Source organism: Stenella coeruleoalba, assembly GCF_951394435.1.
Source record: "Stenella coeruleoalba genome assembly, chromosome: X".
NCBI classification, from domain to species: Eukaryota; Metazoa; Chordata; class Mammalia; order Artiodactyla; family Delphinidae; genus Stenella; species Stenella coeruleoalba.
Window position 1 is genome coordinate 32,031,287 of NC_137152.1, and position 21,506 is coordinate 32,052,792.

Below are 21,506 nucleotides of genomic sequence, written 5' to 3' on the forward strand. Positions count from 1 at the left end.
ACGGCCCACTGTCTGTTCTTGTAAATAAAGTTTTATTGGAAAAGAGCCATGCTCATTTGTTTACATATTGTCTGTGGCTGCTTTCACAATGGCAGAGTTGAGCAGTTGTGTCAGAGACCATATGGCCTTCAAATCCTCAAATATTTGCTGTTTAGTCCTTTACAGAAAAGGTTTGCTGACCCCTGACCTAAGCGAGTGTATACTAAAATATCTGCCAATAAGTCCTAGTTCTGTGGGATACTAATAGGACCAGGATTCTGCAAAACACACTTTAGGAAATGTTTTTCTAGACAAGCCAGGAACAGCAGTTTTAGTTTTCTTTCTCCCTTTGCTTCTTTCCTTTTTTGAGCAAGAACAAATTCATGCTATTCTTTGTTGTACATGAGTCCAAACCCAGGGGGAGTTTCCCCTCTCCTGCCCCAGCTAGACTGTAGAACTGCCAAGTGCTCATGGACATCAAAATGTGGATGTTTTAAAGAAGAACCCTTTCTCCAGGCACATGAAAAGCTGAAGAAACAGCATACTATGTTGATGCTGTCCTATCTTCGGTCATTTCGGTAGGTAAACATACGCTATGTATACACCCAGGGTCAAATATTACAGCAAGTAGACATGATTGGGGTCAGCAGTAACACACTTTAAAACCAAGCTAGTTAATTGGCCATTTAATAACATGGAAGTTCAATTGCTTATGTGATCAAGAAGAAACTAAATGTTAGTGAAGCTTGCTGTATTCATGATCTAGACATAAAGAGAATTAAAAGAACATTTTAAAGCGTTTTACTAGAAAACTCCAGTGGTACCAACTGAAAGAATATTTGATGAATTTCTTTTTTGAGTAAATCAGACAGGGTTCTGGGATGAGAGTGGTCTTATGAAGCCTCACAGCTCTCTGGGATGTAGAGAAAACAGTAAATGGTGCTGACATGGCATTGGAGGGCCCTACAGGATGGAGCCAATCTTCCCATTTTTTCCTATTGCTCTTTTTCCCGACCAGTGATTAAACCCGGGCCCTCGGCAGTTGAAAGCGCAGAGTCCTAACCACTGGACCGCCAGGGAATTCACTCTCCTGTTGCTCTTAAAAATCATTCTCCTTTAGCTCTTCCCACCCCGAACAAAGCTCTAACTGCTAAAAAGCTTTTGGGATTCAAATTTTAAACTTTGGAATAATAATAATAATAATAAAAAATAAAATAAAATGATGGTAGCAAGATGGCTATTATCTATCCAGTATCTGCTAAGTGTTCATATGATCTCAAATCCTCTTTATTTTCCTGGAATTACTTCATTTTGTAGTTGAGGAAACAAAGAAGACAAGAGGTTAAGGATAAGATATAGAAAATAAGGGGAATAAAAATATTACAGAGTTAAAATTCTTTACAATAAACAATGGATAGCACATTGGGTTTTAAAAGTGATAAAAGTCAAGAATTTAGGTACAGATTAAGGAAAATATTGTTATATCAAAGAAAATTATACTATCATTAAAACCTATTTTTCTGAAGAATAATTCATCTGGGTAACATTTGTGGCATATTGTTGGAAAAATTAGATTACAAATAGACTGAACGAGCTCAGTCTTGTTAAACGACAACAATGATAACAACACACACACACACACACACACACACACACACACACACACACACACACACACACACACACACACACACACACACACACACACACACACACACACACGACGTGTTTGCACCAAGAGAAGCCTGGAAGGGTATACAATAAAATATTGAGAGTGAGGTTGGGATTAACTGTTAACTCATTTTCTTCTTTGTTCTTTTCTGGACTTTCCAAATTTCCTATAATGAACAGTTATTACTTATGTAATCAGAAAAAATATGTAAATTACAAGATTAGAAAAGTACTAGGAAAAATATACTTAAAGGAGAGTGAAACATTGCTTACGTGGAATAGGGTACGCAAACCGGTCTGGGTGCTTTGTGATGAGGGTGTTTTTTATGTGTCTTCTCCCAACACCATGCGCACCTATGTCATTTTTTAAAAAGGAAGTTAAAAATTGATAATTGTTAATAATATTCATAAACTGTTTTGAAGATGAAAATAAGAAAGCCACTTATGCAGTTAAACTTACCTAACAAGACTAGTGTTTTCCTTTTGAATGCTGTCAGTTTTACTACTTCTTCATATGTAACAAGATCTAATTGATCAAACACTAAAATGCAAAGATTTAGAAAGAATATAAATTTACAGAAGGAATATTTCATGTATGTAAATTATAATTTTACTGGCAAAACCAAAATTATAGTAAAGCCATGTCTTAAAAAATATGGATCCAACTTACAATATATAGCTTACATGTAATTTAAGTCATATAACCTTTTGGGAGAAAATTTCATTTTTAAGCCCATGAAAATGCACTTTAGAACCAGGGTCATCCAAAGATATGTTGAGCACATGCATAAAAGTCCAGTTGTAAAAGATACTGCATATCTTTTCATGCAGTATCCAACAAATCATATGAATTCATTCAAAACAACATGCTGTTCATATTTTTGCAATTCTAAGAAATCAGCAATACTAAAAAGAAAAAGTCTGCAGACAGTGACCAACATGAATGCAACTAAAGTTAACCAAGAAAGAGGCCAGCTAGATTATTTCTAGGGATGGATGAGAGATGCATGGACAGCTGGTCTTTAACTTGATGGTTCTTTCTTTCAACAGAGTTGCTGAAGGTAGCATGCTAGATTTCCTTCAAAGTCAAGTTTTGCAACTATGATTCCACACGCTTTGGAAATGAGCATCTCACAAGTTTTATTGCAACCCAGCTATCCATTCAATGGAAAGTCTTGGGTATGTAAGTAGGGGAACATGCTTCCCTGGGCCCCAAACTTTGTCAGCTTGTGTGTGGTAATAAGTAAGTTAGGATGGACAGAATGGGAAGAAGCATGAAGCAGAGTCTGAGCTTGGAAACTTTTGCAAAAGGGGAGTTCTCTAATCATTACAGACTGAGAAGAAACGCTTTAAAAAATGTTTTTTGGAAACCTGCCTCTTCACAAAACTATTACAAAAACTTTCCCAAGAGGATGACCGTTCCTGTCGAAGTTTAAGGTAGTCCAATTCTCACAACACATTTGAAAATTCTCACAAGAAGGCTAAAATCACGTGTCTATGTTTCCCAGAATATTTTTCTGTGTGGTACTACCCATATGTTGTCAGGCACACACTGAAATTTCTTTTTTAAAAGAATATTGAATAAGCTCTGGATTTTAGAGGGGTTGAAATAAATTCCATGAAATTGATTCCATGGTGTAATAGAGGAATCTGAGATGCTTCAGTCAATCATTAAGAGAAGCTTCTACTCCCTGAAACAATATGGCCAAATGCTTTGAATATCAGCTCAGTCCTTAACATTTGTGTTCTTCCCAGTAGCAAAGAACCTTAAAATGCAAAATAGGATACTCTGGAATGCAACAGATCAGAAACAAACGAACAAAAGTATCATTCCCAAAATACTAAAAAAAAAAGAAATACAATATGTTAAAATAAGGGTTAGTGCATGTTAATGGGTATTTGTGCATTTTTTTTGATAACTTGATTGCATAAACGTTGACTAAAAGACTTAAAAGCATATTCTCTAGCAACAGCTAAAAACCACAAAATGCTTTAATGGCAGATTCAGAAAATCAAAATGAACATGAGGCTGTCTGCGTGGCGGAGCTAGCTAGTCATGCTGCAGTGGTAATGGAGCGACGAAGAGTTGCAAAAATAAAAGCAGGAGAGCTTACGGCATTGCTTTTTATACCTATTGCCCTCTGAGTGATATTTTCGTCAAGAAAAGTATGCTTATGAAAGAGGTCCATCAACAAGCTGATATATTTTATTATATAGAAATAATCAAGCATCTCACAAAAGAGCAAGATGATGACACAAGTTTTCTGAATGGTATACACATCTCTTTCCCTCTACAGAGCCCTGACTCCAATCCTACTGAATTAAGTCATTTTTTTCAAACACATAAGAATGAGTTAGATATCAACAATCAACATGACAAATGAACAGATATGTTACACATCAGTATCTTAACCATATATGAGTAGCATGAAGAGGGTACTCCGGTCTAAATGAAATCATCACGTACTCATAGGGTGGAGAAACAATAAAAAAGGATATTTTAAAATATGACATACAAAGAATATAAGGAGAACACTTAGAGACTGAACTTTTAAAGGTTTTAAGTTGTTTGCTGATTTAAAAAAAGGGACTTAATGAAAGGAAACCGTCAAAAACAAAGAGGCACAGTCACTCAACAGGTTACTTACATGCACAGAGGCCATTGGGAGTAAGACAGCATGAAAAATGTACAGGGGTCATTGAAATATGGCTTTTAATATATTAGTAAAATAAAAGTATAATATGCACAAAAGAAACTTTACCATGCAATATTCTAAACATGAGGCAAATAAATCACATTAAGAAACAAACTCATTTTAATAAAAATTCAACAATATCCTTATATAAAAGCCAGTGGGTTTTATATACTAGCATATGCATACAAATTTTGTCTGGGAATAGTTACAAGAAACCTTCTTCAGGGAGTGTAGGTGTGGAAGCCTTTTGCTTTTCATTCTGTATCTTTTCTAATCACATGTGCCTATTACTTTTACTATTAAAAAAATGTCAACAGGGCAGTGAGATTATGGGCCACTTTTTGTCGTCTTTAGAGTTCTCTGTATTAAAGAAAACAAAAATAATAGCTTTTTAAAGTCAACAGTACTAATTTGTGGTATTAAACATAATTTAAACACACCTATGAATGGTATTGTAGAAATCCTCTATGTTTGTATGTGTGTATGTAAATGGAGTTTCTCAGGATATTTAAATACCACTGCTCAGGGCTCTAACATTAAAAGAAAATGAATCAATGAAGAGTTTTAAAAAAGGTTTACATTAATAACTTGATCTTAAATTGATTTTGGAAGTCCTAGGGCTGAGGAATCTTAGTGCCTCAAAGAGTATAGTTCTTCTAGAAGCATGACAATACTTTTTGCATCAAATTTATGTGGCTAAAAGTCTTTCATGCATTGCAGAAAATGCATTTGCTGTAAACACTACACACACCATAATCAAATCTATTCCCAAGGCTTCAGAAATACTGTCTGGCATATTGTCCTGACTTCCTGGTAAGCTACTCAATGTTCATGACACTTTTGAGTATTTAGATACCTGTTCTCCAGTAGAATCTTTTCCATAAATAAGCCTTTAACATTGATTCCATATCTCAGTTGGAAAAGCTATCTTCAAAGTAGCTTTGAAGTATACTAGTATCTTCAAATACTGTACAAACCTCCACTTAGATAAGCCATTGTACACGGTAACACTGGGCCGAGTAAAGTGGGCTTAATGTTACCACATCCTCTGTTCTTTCAAGGAAAGGCAGAAACCCAGATTTTATGTTAAATATTTGATTTTCAAATGTGATAACTAATTAAGATTATTTTAAACACCGTGTGTATATGGGAAAAATAAAATTTATTTATGGGTCACATTCAGCTAATAGACTGCCACTATATAATGTGAGAGGTAGGCAACAATTTGAACAGAATTCTGCTTTAACTAGACATGTAGAATTTCCTGGTGACATAAATGGAAATAATTAATTCTAGTATTTTATCATTTCCATCAGTTCTAGATATTGATAAAGTTCTCATCCTTTATTTTTACTACAAATGTAAACAACTTCAGAATTTAATGATAAGGTTTGGATCTTGTCAACAATAGCTGCTGAATTCTCAAAGATTTGAAGCAGGAAACAAAACATATGCCCTTATTTTATTTTTTAAAAATTACTTATTTTTCAATGTATAAAAATCAGTTGCATTTTTAAAAAACTGAAGTACAGTTGATTTACAATGTTGTGTTAGTTTCAGGTAGGTGTACAGCAAAGTGATTCAGATTCTTTTTCAGATTCTTTTCCCTTATAGGTTATTACAAAATATTGAGTGTAGTTCCCTGTGCTCCACAGTAGGTCCTTGTTGGTTATCTATTTTATATATAGTAGTGTGTATATGTTAATCCCAATGGCCCTTATTTTAATTTACTGAGGACTACGGGATGATTCCCCCACTGTATTTTACAATCGACTTTTGAATAAGTCAGAAGACACCTTTCAGAAACATAGTTGGATTTGTGGCCTATGAACCCATTTGGCTAGTTCTTGGTATTAAAGAATATGGTATTTCAAAGTTCTCAAAGCATTTGCCTTCCCAATGGAGGTCAACAGTATGTGTTTCTCTCTTTTAGAGCAATTCTTTATGTAGGCAATGCCACATATTAGGATAAACTTTCATCATAGCTAAAAGCAGAACAGCTGATAAAATACTTGACTTTCCTTCCTGACAATTTCATCTCTTGTAAAGGCAAGGTAGTCAGTAAGTAAATGGTTCTTCTGGTCTTTATAATTAACAAAATGTAAGAGTTGGCTGGTGATGGGGAAGAATGCTGAAGAGATGGTGGCAGAAAGGACATGCCAGGCAGCATATTCTAGAAAGTCCAGGGAAAAAGCCAGCCATCTTCTCCAGACCAGAAAAACTAGTAGGAGAGCTCATGAGTGATGATTTTGTGCGGGTGGGAATCCTAACAATGACATTCTGACTAGACAGTCACAAATGAGCCTAAACACAAGTTCTGTACAGAAACTTGAGTGGCCCTGCAAGGACCTTATAAAAAGCTCAGATTTTCTATCAAAGGAGGCTCTCAGGCAGTGACAAATACTGACATGCAGAAGGAACTGTGAGCATGAGGAAGGCTCTGAGGCCCGGAAGACCACTGCTTAGGAAGATGTTGTGGATAACAAAGAAGTGGTGGGTCTCCTCTTAGTTTTAAGTTTACAAGAACTTAGATAGATCCATGGTTTTGGATAGGAGGTGTTGTGTTTAAAGACGACAGAGAAAAAGCAATTCTATTCCATTTCTATGAGGTTCCTGCCTTCTCTAGCAAGGGTGATATAGCCTTCAAACATAATGGGCAATGTTTACCAGAGCTAAAGCTTAAGATAAGGGACAGCAAATGAGTACTTGGCTTCATTAAATGATATCCATTTATCAGGCCCAGTGATGAAATAACCTGAGATCCACTGAACTTTAGAATTAGAAAAGATATCCTTTATTGACTAACCCAGTTCCCTCGTTTTGAGGCCCACAGGAGCCAAGTGATTTGCCAAAGGTGCATGGATACACAGGTGTGCTAGCTTCTGGTCCTAGCTTGGGCTGGCTGTTAAGCTTACAGGTGCGTTTGCAGGACTACCAAGCACCACTTGTGATGAATCAGAGAGAACAGGAACAATGGAAGATCAGTGGTGCTCCAGTGGTCAAAGAATGGAAAAAGTTAACTCTGGAAAACACTGGCCACCAGATAGGATGCTGATTCTCTGGCAAAATTCTCAAGTGAATGATTCAACAGACTCTTTGTCAGCATTTAGAGAGTCTAGTTTTTCAATTAACTGGCTTCTTATTTTTCCTCAGAGCTAAATTAAAGAGAGTTGGCAAATTGGATACTCATGTCTACATGCCTTCCATCAGTAGAATATAAAAAGCTAAGGATGAATTGACAGCCTTATGGGCCATTTCTTTGCTTTTCTACGTTTAAATTAATTTTAATGCCATCTATATATCATTTAAAATCACTGTAAAAATTACAAGGTTATACATATATATGTAATGTCAACAGACCTTCTGAGCCTGTTAGAAGCTGATGGAAATAAAGGTGATTATGGAGACCTGGCAATAACCACTGACATTTTATGTTAAACAACATTCTGCTGCTACTACAGTGAATTTCTTCAAATAGTACTACTGGAGCATTTACAATTAGTTTTAACTAATTATATTTAACTAATCTACTTTGAATATTTCTTCTCTTTATAAAACAAAAATAGCCATTATCAGACTAGTGCTCTATAGTGGTATATAACCAGAAATGATACCTTTTATTGGAAATAAAAATGTGGCACACTGTAGCTATCATGATGGGAAAGATTTCCGCATTTAACTGAACCATTTAAAATTAAGCCATGTGGTCACTCACATTCATTCCACATTATACAATACTTCAAAATGTTTACTTTTACTCTCTGATCAAGAAATGAATCATTCAGAGTTTCAAAATAATTTTTCCTAGTGAATACTAATAAAATATAACGTTCTCCAGAGGGAAATGCATTTCATATCTGTCAGAAATATTATACTGTCAAACTGGGTGTGCATGATAGCATTCACTTGATTTTCTTTGCCATATGTTTGAAGTTTGGAGTTATTTCTGAAACCTTGGGAACTAATCTAATGCCAATGTTGGGGCTTGCACTTCCTCAGAAGTGCAAGAAGTTCCTTATAAAAGGAGTCATATTAAGAAGTTATTGAAAATAAGTAAATCCCACCCTACATCATCATGCCTTTTCGTTAAGTTACATCCTGTGAGTCTTCTGGGAATTCTACTGCAACGACAGAGCATGCTTTTTTTGGTATTCATTTCAGTTCTTAGCAAATGAGTGAATATTTTGACTTAAGTTGAATGCAAGCTTCCATATAGACAAACATACCATGAAAGGTAGGCCAAGATAATGTTCTTGGTCTTTTAGGGGCTAAGAAATACCATGAAGGAAGAAGACTAGTGACAGGAACTGACCAAATTAAGTTAGTATCTATCTAATGTCATTTGCACTCTTTCAGATCAATCACTGAACCATTTGCAGCACAGCTCTCTGTTAAGAGCGCACCTTTGCCCTTAGAAATGTGGCACAGGGCCATGTCCAAGGGCCAGAGAGGAGCCAGGAGTGAGGGTATTTGCTCAAGGCCAATCTCAGCAAGGAGGCAAGAATCCTGGCAATTCAGCAAACTCTCAGTCTCTCATTTCTCAGGGGAGGACTTAATGTAGTGGGTTCTTTGAGTTCCAGAGAGTACTGTTTCCAAATAGCATTTTCTTCCTATAAAGTATAGCTCTGTAAAATATTTGGCAAATAACCAACATAATAATTGAAGGTAAGGGATTCTTAAAGTTTTTGCAAGCTGATGATCTCATATGGTGAAATTTTTTTTGATAGAGAACTCTGAAGACGGAATTGAGATGTTACATCTACTTCAGTCTTTGAGATGTTTAACCGGTCTCAGTAAGTCGTACTTTTCCCTACCTGCATTGTGCTTTGCCAAATATTTATCTTTGTACTGCTTCTTTTTCTTGCCAAACCAAGTACAGCTGGCTTGCTGCTCCTGTTTGGTCTTCTCCATGGCAATGCAAGCGACTCGCCTAGCACACAAAGAAAAGAAAAAAACTAATGTATAGTTTTATGCTGATAAAAGAGGAAAACCAGTCATTTGAAGAGTTTACATGAACCTGCGTGAACAAACTCCTCACAAACTTTTCAAATCATTCAGATAAAGGCTGCTCCTTGACAATTTCCTAGAAAGGTTTTAAAAATGCAGGCTTATACGAAAATAACATTGTATCACTTGAATATATACTAACTGATAACACAGATGAAAAGTCTAAACATATAGTCATGAAATACAGTGGAATGAGTGTGGGATTTTGAGTTGAGACAGGTCTGATTTGAATCCTGGCTCTATCACTTACTAGCTTTTATCAATTTAGTGTTAGGTGCTTTTCTAGGAAGTTTACATATATTAACTCATTTAATCTTTCTAACAACACGTGAAATCATGTCACCGTTTTACAGATGAGGGGATCAAAGGACTGAGAGGTTAATTAATTTGTCCCAATCACACAGCTAATAAAGTGGGAGGGTGAGGACAGTCTGGCACCAGAGCCCATGCTCTTAGGCGGTGCATTCTATTGGCAAGTTCCTTAATCTCTTGGAGCCTCTTGGATGGCTGTTGTAAAGAATTATAACAAAAAATGTAAATAATATCCCTAGCACAGTGGCAGGCACAGTAGATGCCTAATAAATGGTACTACTACTACTTGAAGATTCTAGGTAGGAAAAAAAAAGCTATGATTAAATCCAAAGTAAAAATTACATTCAGAAAAATCATAATTTTGTTCTACATAATTACAGTATTCAGCATTAGTAACATATACATAAATGTTGTTAAAAAGTTGCTCTCTTAGGACTTCCCTGGTGGCACAGTGGTTAAGAATCTGCCTGCCAATGCAGGGGACATGGGTTCGAGCCCTGGTCCAGTAAGATCCCACATGCTGCAGAGCAACTAAGCCCCTGTGCCACAACTACTGAGCCTGCATTCTAGAGCCCGTGAGCCACAACTACTGAGCCCATGTGCCACAACTACTGAAGCCCACACGCCTAGAACCCACTGCAATGAGAAGCCCGCGCACCACAACGAAGGGTAGCCCCCACTCGTCACAACTAGAGAAAGCCCGTGCGCAGCAACAAAGACCCAACGCAGCCAAAAATTTAAAATAATAATAATAAAAAAAGTTGCTCTCTTAGGTTTAGGCTAAGCAAGTACTTGCCTTTCAAGATATTACCACAGAAGGTTTTGCTTACTTAATGACTTTGCTTGTGGGCCAATGTGGGGTGCCCGAGTGAGCCACATATAAGGAGAATCCAAAATGACTATCAGAATGCCATACAATGCTATTGAAAATGACGAGTTGTTTTACAATGAGATTGTACTGATTTGCATTCCCACCAGCAGTACAGAGTTCTTGTTGTTCCACTTCCATGTGAACACTTGTTATTATCAGTCTATAATTTTAGCCATCATGGTGGACGAGTAATGAAATAACACTGTGTTTTGAGTTTGCATTTCACTGATTATTAATGAGATTGAGCACCTTTTATATGCTATTGGCTATTGGATTTCCTCTTTTGTAAAGGGCCTGTTCAAATCTTTTGACCACTTTCCTATCCAGTTGTCTTCTTCTCATTGATTTGTAGGAATTCTTTATATGGTGTGAATATTACACTTTTGTTAGTTATATGTGTTGGAGGTATCTTCTTCCACTCTGTGGCTTGCCTTTTTAATCTTTTCATGGTATTTGATGAATGTAACTTATTAGTTTTAATTTAGTCAAATCTAGCAATGTTTTCGTTTATGGGAAATATTTTTGATATCTTTTTTAGGAAATCCTTCCTTGTCCCTAAAGATATTCTCCAATATTATCTTCTCAAGGGTTTATAGTTTTGTCTTTCATGTTTTGGTTTTTAATACACTGGAACTGATTTTTGTATGTGGTGTGAAGTCAGGGGTCCAATTTCTCTCATTTTTTCCCTAATAGATAACCAATTGCCCCAGCACAACTTATGGAAAAGTCTATTCATTCCTCACTAGTGACTATTTATGTATGAGAGTGTTCAGGGGTTCTCTTCAATGGGTCTATTTGAGCATCTCTAAGCCCATACCTTATTGTCTTAATTACTACAGCTTTATAATAAATCTTGGCATCAGTGGGGCAAGGCCTCCCTCCTTATGCTTCTAGAAGAGCATCTTGACTATTCCTGATTCTGTGCATTTCCTTGAAAACTTTAAAATTAGCTTGTCAATTTCAAAACGGTTGGGATTGAATTGAATCTATGAATCAATCTGGGAGGAATAGACATCTTTACAATATTTACAATATTGAGTCTTCTAGTCCCTGAATACAGTATGTCTTTCCATTTATTTAGGTCTTCTTTAATGTCTCAGTAAGTTTTATAGTTTATCCTCTAAATGTCTTGAACAACTTTATTAGGTTTGTTCCTAGGTTGTTGATTAAAAAACTTATAAATGGTATTTTAAAAATTTGTAATACTGAAAAATTCAAACATATACAAGAGTAGAGAATAGTGTAATGAACCCCAAATATCTACAACCCAGCTTCAACATTTATTAACTCATGGCTTATTTTGTTTTATTTACAACCTACCCACCCTAAGATTACTTTGAAAAAAATCCAAGTTTGTATCATTTCTTCCTTAAATATTCTTAAATTCCCTTTAAACCTATAGGTTCCCCCTCCTTCCCTCTCTCCCTTTTCTTCTTGCAAATTATTTGTTGCAGAAACTGGTTGTTTGTCCTATAGTTTCTGATCTCACCCCTGTGGTGTCTTCAGTAAGTCTCTTTGTCTTTTGCATTTCCTGCAAATAGCTAATTAGATCTAGAGGCCTAATCAAACTTAAGTTCTATTTTTTTTGCAAGAGTACTTTATAGTATTATGGTGTTGCAGGTGGTGTTATGTAGGGTATTTAAAAATTATTTTCCATTTTTTACTGTAAATAGAAATATTGATTTTTGTACACTGATTTTACATCAGCCATCTTGCTAAACTCTCATTAATTCTAATTGTTTATCTATAGATTCCTTTGAATTTCTACACAGAATCATATCACCTGTTATATTTTTTTTCCCTTCCAATAATGTTTGCTGTAGGTTTATTGTAGATACTCTCAATCAGGTTTAAGGAAGTTCCCTTCAATTCACAGTTTGTGAGAGTTTTAATCATGAATGGATGTTGAATTTTAAAATCCGCACCTATGGCTATGACCATGTGGATTTCTCTTCTTTAGTCTGTTAATATGGTGAATCAGGTTGATTGGTTTTCCAATGTTGAACCAGCTGTTCATTCCCAGTACAAACTCTACTGGGTCAAGATGTATATCCTTTTTATATATTGTTAGATTCAATTTGCTAATATTTTGCTGAGGATTTTTACATCTGTGCTCATGAGGGATATGGGTCTGTAGTTTTCTTTTGCCTTTATGGACCTTTGGTATTAGGGTAATGCTGGCATCATGAAATGAGTTGGGACGTGTTCTTTTCTACTTTCTTAAAGAGTCTTTCCTCCATGTCTCTTTCTCTCTCTTGATCTTTGAGGGCTTTATTTATATTTATTTCTTTATTTTTGGTTAGGAGAAAGACATTTATTGGGAAATACTGTGAACTCTCAGTAACAGCAACAAAGTCAATCTCCATATATTACCTAAGTGGCATAGAGAGGAGGCTGATGAAACCTTTGCTTTGGGAATTCTTCCAGTTCAAGCCAATATGTGCTGTCAGTCATAAATACAGCTTCTGTGAGGCACAGGATCTTTGGAAACATAAACAGAACTGAGGAATTTTTGACAGGTTAAAAGAGATGAAATCCTGACCTCATGAAGCTTACGTTATAGTGTACAGAGTATCTTATAATAAATGTTTTTCAGCTTAAAAACTTTAAGAAAAAGAAGTTCCCAGTAAAAATTTGTGGTGTGGCCACATGTGGTGTAATGACAGAGGAATGATACTGATTTTTACTAGGCACTCAGGAAATGAATGTTATTTCTTTTAGCTCAGTATGTGCAAGGAAACTGTGTTAGAATTTAGGTCAACCTGGAAGGAAATTTCAAACACATGTTTAACATTTTATTGCTGACTTGGATGAGGATCTAGTAGGCAAGGGAAGGGATGACAGATTCAGGGACTTAAATCGTATCAGAGGATTAGACTGATGGGCCTTGTCAAGCAAGATGAGATTTAGCAAGGATAAATAAGGTAAGGTATTTGGGTCCAAAAAAATTGATTTCTCATCTACAGGATGTGAAAAATATGACTTGGTAGCAACACATCTGAACAAAGCTTCTGGGTCTGGCTGATAGTATTGTTTCAAATCTTTCTCATTAGTATTACACGTCCATCGACATTCTAGAGACCAATTCACTTTTCCAACAAGGGACTCTGCTTTTCCCCCTCAGTTGGGAATGCCTTCCTATACCTCCAGAGTCCTACTGTGGTCTCAAGGAACATACTGCCCAGTGGGCCTCTTCCTCTTCATCCTAGTTAGAATCCCTGTCTCCCTCTACAGTCACTGCAACTTTATTGAGTTCAGTTTTTCTGCAATAAACTGAACATAACATAAAGTGTAACATTTCATCAGTTTTGAAACATTAATACATCCCATGAAACCATCACTACAATCAAGATAACAAACATTTTCATCACCCCAGGAATTTTCTTATGCCCCTCTGTAATCCCCCCCTCCCTCCTCCAGATCCCCAGGAAACCACTGTCACTGTAGATTAGTTTTGCATTTTCTGGAATTTTATATAATGGAATTATACAGTATGTTCTCTTTTTTGCCTGGAAACCCAGCCTAATGATTTTGAGTTTCACCCATATTGTTGTGTGTTATCAATAGTTCATTTCTTTTTATTGCTTAAGAGCATCCTATTGTATGCATATGCCATCATTTGTTTATCCATTTACCTGATGAAAACTTTAAAAAATTTTAGCCATTCTAATAGGCATGTGGCCACTGAGTTTTTGTTAGTGCATTTTTTGTCCTTGGAAATTCATTTTGGTTCTTTTTCAAATCTGCTATGCCATTAAATTTTTTCCCCCTCTTCTCTGAAGATATTTTTTTAAGCTTTTACTGATTTTTAAAAGCTTGCTAATAAGCACAGTTGTTTAAAAACCTTTGTCTCCTAATTCCAATATATGAAGTAGGTTTGAGTTTGTTCCTGGCGTCTTTCATTTCTGTCAGGTCTCACTGGTTTCCATGTGCGCCTGCTTATTCTGACTTGCTGGTAACTGCCCTCAAGAAAGTTTACGTGGGGGGTCAGGAGGAGCTCTAGGATGAGGCCTAGGATAAAAGTGTTCTCCTTCAGAGACTTTCATTTGTTTATAACAGATATTTGGAACTGTTAGTAAAGGGGAAACCTCACATCAAGCACATAGCTGGAGTTTCCCTGGCTGTCCCGGGCTATGTGTACCTGGGTGCAAATCCATTCAAGGTGGACCAGTGGCCACAATTTTTTCAGGGGAACTTTGCTTTCCTTTTGCTCTGCTCACCGACAAGGCAGCCTTCTCTACAGTCCCCTGGTGTGGAAGGGCAGTGAGGGGATGCTTATCTGTTTGCTCTTAACCTGGGGGTATAGCCTTTTGCAGATCCTGACAATGCGGGATGAGTCTCCTAAAAGATTCTCCTACTTGTACAGGCCTTATTAGGTCTTAACCTTGGTCCTCTGGCAGAGAAGTTTTTAGTAATAGAAATGCCCTCCTGGCAAAATGGACCAATTTGGTACTCTAATTTTTACTGCTCTGATTAATGGCTTTCATATAAAAATTGGTCACTGAGTTCCCCAATACCTTTTCAGCTACTCAGTACTTTTAAGGTCATTTTCAAAAACATATTTTCTGTAGCACTTTTCATTTTTCTTTTCCAGTGGGAGGATTGATCCAAATAACCTAGTCTACCATTACAGGAAACAGGAAGCAAATCTGCTTTTCCCCCTGCCATTTCTCAGGCTTCCTCCAGAGGACTCAGAGTTCTAGGTACTGGTGAGACATGATTTATACAAATGAGCTGACTAGGGAGAAGAGGTCTGGATTCTACATAATTACTTTCAACAAATGCTCATTAATATATGGCAACATTCAAGAACACATTTTGTAAAACATAAATATCAGTGATAACATAGTAACATCACCATCAAAATGACTTAGAAATCACTTTCCTCTCACTAATGCTTAAACTGTTTTCTGAAGATGAGACTTGAAAGACAGCATCAGATGGAAGGCTGCTACTTCCTCTAACTAGGCCTATGTTTCCTTGTGTAAAATGATGGCATCTGAAGTTCTTACCAGCTCTGACATTCTAAATTTAAGAGTATAGCTGAAAGAACTGATCAAGCAAAAGAGATTAGCTGAGAAATCCCTTTAATTAGTGAAAAAAAAAGGATGAAAAGTTGTATGTGTCTATGAACTCTATGCCTTTGGTCTCTTTTCAGCTAGGTTCTTTCAGCTAGGTTCAAGTATTTTGGAAGTATTTTGGACATGAAGTTATCTTTTTCGCACTAGGTTTCTGATACATATTGCCAAAGTACTGACAAAGGTAAAACTACTGACATTTTTCAAAAAACAGCAAATTGTAACATTAGTAACAGAAATAGATTTTACCAAAATACACAGTAATCCGTGACTCCTCTCAGTTAAAAACATGTCTAAAAACTGTTTGACTTTAACCTGCGTTCAAAGCCTAAACTGTCTAACAGACACACATTTTTAAAGACCTGGCAAGGGAGACTTCCCCGGTGGTGCAGTGGTTATGAATCCGCCTGCCAATGCAGGGGACATGGGTTCGAACCCTGGTCCGGGAAGATCCCACATGACTCGGAGCAACTGGGCCCGTGCGCCACAACTACTGAGCCTGTGCTCTAGAGCCCGCGAGCCACTACTACTGAGCCCATGTGCCACAACTACTGAAGCCCGCACACCTAGAGCCCGTGCTCTGCAACAAGAGAAGCCACAGCAATGAGAAGCCCGCGCACTGCAACGAAGAGCTGCCCCCGCTCGCTGCCAACTAGAGAAAGCCTGCACGCAGCAACGAAGACCCAACGCAGCCAAAAATAAATAAATGGATAAATTTATTTTAAAAAAAAGACCTGGAAAGGTAAAGAATGAAGCTTCTGACTGTCTTACCCTTCTAATAGTGAAACATCTTCTTTAAATACCTGGAATGACCGTGAATCCTGGCATTTGAGTTTTTCGCTGGTGGTGGAGTGGAATGGGGGTGGTGAGAGCATGTGGAGGGGCAAGGAGTGGGTACATTTAAAAAAATGCAATTCTAAAAGGATGGAAACAGCATATAGGAATAGAGGGCTCTGCTAAGAGACCACGATGTGACCATGACCTGAGGCTAGTCGCTCAGCCTCTCTACAGACCTTCCTCTCCTCATGTGTGAAACAAAGACCTGACTCTCTAAGCAGGAGCTTACTTGGTGCTGACAATTTAGAATTCTTGGATGACTAATTTGAACTGTGTTTGGCTAATAGAGCAAGGAATATATTAAACAGGTTTTACCCTATAAAAGAATAAAATATAAAGTTGAAAAATGGATGGCCAGGCTTCATTTTTATTGGAAACTAAAAGAAAACAACAAAAACGTACCATTCCTGAAGTTCTGGAGAAGGAATGAGACCCGCAGTTCCATTTTTGGAGTTTTCCAGTTTACCCTGCCACCAGTTGTGATCATCCTTACTGATAATCTGGATAATGTCACCAACTCTGAATCGAATGCCAGCTTCTTTGCAGGGGATGAGGTCATCCTTGGCTGGATCATATTCAAATTGTGCTCTTACATAGATCTATAAAACAGGAGTTTGTAAGAAAAAATGCCATGGTGATGTGAAAGAAAACAGTCAGCTCTAACTTAATAACCACATACCAACACTTACTACAATACAAACAGGACATTAGATGGTGAAAGCAAATATGATGCATGGAAATACAACACAAAAAACAGCTACCACTAGAAACAATGTACTACTTTTGGTGTGTACAGGTTCAAGTCTTTGCTCTTTTTATTTGGAGGGAACACTTAAGATACTTCCTTAGTAAAAATAGACTTAATTTCTGCTTTTACTATAATAGGATAGGCTTAAAATTATAGAGAAGTATGCTTACCATTTTAAAATCTGAATATATTTAGTTGCTATTATGCATAAGTTGTCATGATCACATGGCAGCCTTTAAACCATGACCACAAGCATTCAGGACAGGTTTTAACCCTAAAGCAGTACATGATACAAAACTAGCAAGAACTCCGTGTTGGTATCTTGCTGTAAAATGCTTACATGACAACTGGCAGTGTGTCTACACACTGCTGATAAGCTTAAATGTAATTCAAACAATTTTTTAAAGCATTTAAAAATAGTTTTATTTTTTAAACAGGATTTAGACTTTGTATTTTACTCTTTTTAGAGAAGAAAAATGAGTTTGAATCCTGGCTTTGCCAGTGTAACACTTGAAATCTGCACAGAGCTTCAAGATATGCATGGTTTAAGGCTCTGAGTTTTATGATATGTGAATATAACTGGTAAATATTATAAAAGGAAACAGATTAGCATACAAGGGGTTATATGGTACCATTTTATGAATCACTGGATTTCTAAATGATTTAAAATAAGGTGCTAGATATTGAATGTTGCATCACTTATGGGTGAGTTCTATTAGGTGCTAGTTTATGCAAACCTTAACTCACAATTTGATATTTTTTAATAGCACATTTCACAAAAAGTACCATAAAAATTCTATCTCTTGAAATTAAATTTGAATATTAATGTTTAAGTCACTGTAAAACCAACCTGAAGGCTTTGGAACTATTGTGTGATTATTCTGTTTAAGTTTCTTTTCAGAAATCCAGCCTATAAAATTAACAAGTCTCTGCATTTGCACCTAAAATTCATACTCAAAGTGCCAGCAAATTGAAAGTTACTTGCTTGTGTTAGGCAGCACTTAACTTTTCATGTTTGATTAGGCTGTAAAGCCAGGAATTTTCTGTTCTTTTTTTTTTTCATTGTATGTGGCTTTTAGAAATACACATGCAGATACAAATTATGAAAAAGCCTTCAAACTTCAGATAATTATTGCTTAAAAATGTTCACTGGCATGTACGTTGTAGTTATTCTTAGAATTCTAAGAATTTTGTAACCTTTAAAAATTTTTTTCCACCCCAGAGGCAGGCCCATAAGATCCCCAAAGGCTGAATTCTCAACCATCAACACAAAATGATCAGGTTGAAATTACAATAACCATCACAGCTACAAAGATGTTAGGAAAAAAATCTTTATAGAGAATTAGTCATGTGTAATGTGTTAAAATGAAATGGTACAAGCTCTCAATGCTCAAATGTTATGGTCCAAAATGCAGACATTATGGGATGAAAAGGGTTAATAAAGGATTGGCTATTAGCAGCTCAGTTTAGAGAAGTTTCTATAGAGGGTATCTATTCACCTGTCGTCCTTTTGGTTGGGTAGTTGATGGCAAGTCCTGTAGAATAAAGCCAACCCAGGAGAAAAATTTTCATTTACTTTTCAAAGAGTACAAGGTAATTTGTGTGTTCTGTTACAATATGGTTAAAAAATGAGCTAGATTTAAGTTGTAAAGAGATAATATACATTATTCCATTTCTCAGAAATGTTGAGTTATCAAAAAAAAAAAAAAAAATCAAACCCAGGCCATTTAGCAGCAAGCTGAAGAAAGCAGGTAAGTTTAAGCAGAGAGAAAATGTGTTCTTAAGAAACAACTCAGCATCTTCAACACAAAAGCCACTGCAAGTGAAATAGCCTATTTAAAAAACCCCCCAAAACTCAAAAGAGCTGTTGCCCTTTTCAACTTAGTCACTGCAACCATTTAGATTTCGAAAACTTCAATGGTTGTACGGATTTTCACCATCTTAAAGTTATTAAATGTTATAAATGAATTCCTTTGGTAGCCTGTTTTGAAGCTGCAAATAAAAGTCTTAGGAAATTTTCTTCCATAATTTCTCTTATATCATTCCATTTGAGGTGATCTCTAAATTATTTAAAAATTTATCTGATAAAAATGTTGATATATTTTTAAAGGGCAAGTTAATAGGAAAAAAGTGATACTGCTGTATTATTAGAACTCTCAATATTTTTAACAGCAATATCAGCAACTTAGAGATTTTGTTACCCCAAATATTGCACACCTGCACGTATTAAGTGCTCCCATTTGTTTAAATTAAAAACAATTCTTTTTACTTTCCAAAATGGATAGTTCTGAAAAAAAAAAAGTAAAATTCCAAGTTCAAGTCAAAATATAAAGTACTTTGTGTTAAAGATGTGATAATAGCGTGGCTTAAGTGCAGTTTGAAGCCAGTTCCTTTTGCTGTTTATATCCAGGCAAGGCTTATAGTTCACAAAAGTATGTGCACGTACCACAATAACAGAGGGCACACCAATTCGTAAACTTAGATAGCGGAAACTAAAACATGTTGCTGATATCACTCAGAATAGACAACTACAAAGCCCGAGAATACCCAAATGCCTACTCTGCAAAATCCTTACATTTCTTTATCTTTCTCAAATTAAAAAAAAATGTTGAGAAATTTCAAGAAACTTCCATTTACATCCTTTGCATAACTTTGAGCAAAGTCATAAATAGTAGGTGGGTGACAGAGAAATATTTTGAGAATGACCAAAGCAGTCTTGAACTACATTTCTTCAAATTTAACTAATGAAAGGCATTTTTAATGAGAAGAAAATGTTGAAAAAGATTTTCCAGGAGTAAACTGCATTGTAGCTGTAGTAGCCTTGTATATCGGCAGAAGACAATATTTCCACTGAACACATGTAACTAGAACACTCATGGCAGGTGGCACCAACAAAATTGTCACACTTTGCTGTGTGGAGCTAGAGTTCTTACCGAAACAGAATTGTTAGTGCTGCTATGACCATTAGCTGGGGACTGTCTGGAAGTGGAGGGGGAATCTCTCTGAAATAAGACACAAGGTTCATTAACACAGAACACCAGCACAGAAACAGAGATATTCACATCAACAGTTACAACCACAGTCTGACAACCATTTCCTTTGAGGTTTTAGCTATAAAGGTGCCATACTGACTTACTTGCATGATTTCACAGAAGTATGGAAAAAAATTTTACAGTTTGAAGATTCACATATTGTAAGTGATGACCATGTCATTCATTAACCATTTCTTTCCTGTCTCTAACATTCTATAACCTTTGCTTTCTTTAAATAAGACTCTGAAGGGTGACTTGATATTAAAATCCTATCAAGTACTGTAAAATGACAAATATTACTATAAAATTATTGTGCTGAAGATCCCAACTGCCTAATTTTTATTGAAAATTAGGTTTGAAAAGTATTTAGTAATCCTTAGGTACCTTGGTATCAAAAATTACTGAATGATGCAATTTGAAGTGAAGTGAATCTCAAAGACTTCTCATGTTGTAATCACCTTAGAATCTTTCTAGGATAGATATTACTAATAAGGGTAAAAGATATACACCAGAGAAGAAACCTTTATTCATTTAGATTATTTTAGCGGATTAATTAAAACAATAATCTTGAGCCTCTAACGATTCTGGCAAAGATCCCAGCAGCCACAACCACTATACTATGTGACATGCTCAAAATCCTTTCCAGGCTCCACTCCCTTATTGTCCAAATAAACTTTAATGTTAGAAAAAGGAGGGGATGAAAATAAGTATTTAAAAATTTTTGGTTTAGTAGAGTTCTTTGAAACCTTTGAAATGTGCATGTCTGCTCAAAAGACATTTGCTTTTTCTAGAAGACTTAAAGAAAACCTCCGGAACCTGTTAGCCTTTAAATAATGGGATCCCTTAGATGAGTATTGTCAGATGTTACTGAGCAGAATGATGTCTAGGCGCCACCCCCAGAGACTCATGTCAGTAGGGCCAGGGTGTGGGGCAGGGGTCCCCTCTTTTACCAACGGCCAGGGGGATGCTGATGAAGGTGGCCAGAGAGCTTTTCTTTGGGAAGTACTGCTGTAACTGGGAAGAGTCCAACCACAGGCTTGAATTCTGCCAGAGCACAGGAGAGTCAGACAGATTGGGGGTAGGGCTAGGAGGGGAGTACATTTTTTCCTATTCTTCAGAGGTAAAGAAGGTAAGAGAGGGCTCTTCTTACTCGAGAGCATAGCATTTATATGTGTAATTCTGGTCCCACCCCAAAACTAGTTCAACCACTCTAAAACACAAGAGAAAATTTTTAATAACTAACACTATTTTCTGGTTAGTGAGCCAAAAAGACAA

General features: G+C 36.3%; 1 protein-coding gene across 3 annotated transcripts in view; it reads right to left on the reverse strand.

Moving 5' to 3' along the window:
• CASK (calcium/calmodulin dependent serine protein kinase) overlaps positions 1-21,506 on the reverse strand; it is a 389,387-nt gene that overhangs the window by 18,270 nt on the left and 349,611 nt on the right. Inside the window, exons 18-23 of one of the 3 annotated variants that reach the window (XM_079909889.1) lie at positions 20,133-20,201; positions 18,699-18,734; positions 16,854-17,050; positions 9,161-9,276; positions 2,111-2,191; positions 1,924-2,004 (exon numbers count right to left, since the gene is read on the reverse strand). In XM_079909889.1, coding sequence (XP_079766015.1) covers positions 1,924-2,004; positions 2,111-2,191; positions 9,161-9,276; positions 16,854-17,050; positions 18,699-18,734; positions 20,133-20,201 — 580 coding nt within the window. The remainder of the gene's footprint in view (positions 1-1,923; positions 2,005-2,110; positions 2,192-9,160; positions 9,277-16,853; positions 17,051-18,698; positions 18,735-20,132; positions 20,202-21,506) is intronic. The other 2 variants (XM_079909891.1, XM_079909890.1) reach the window with 2 other exon arrangements.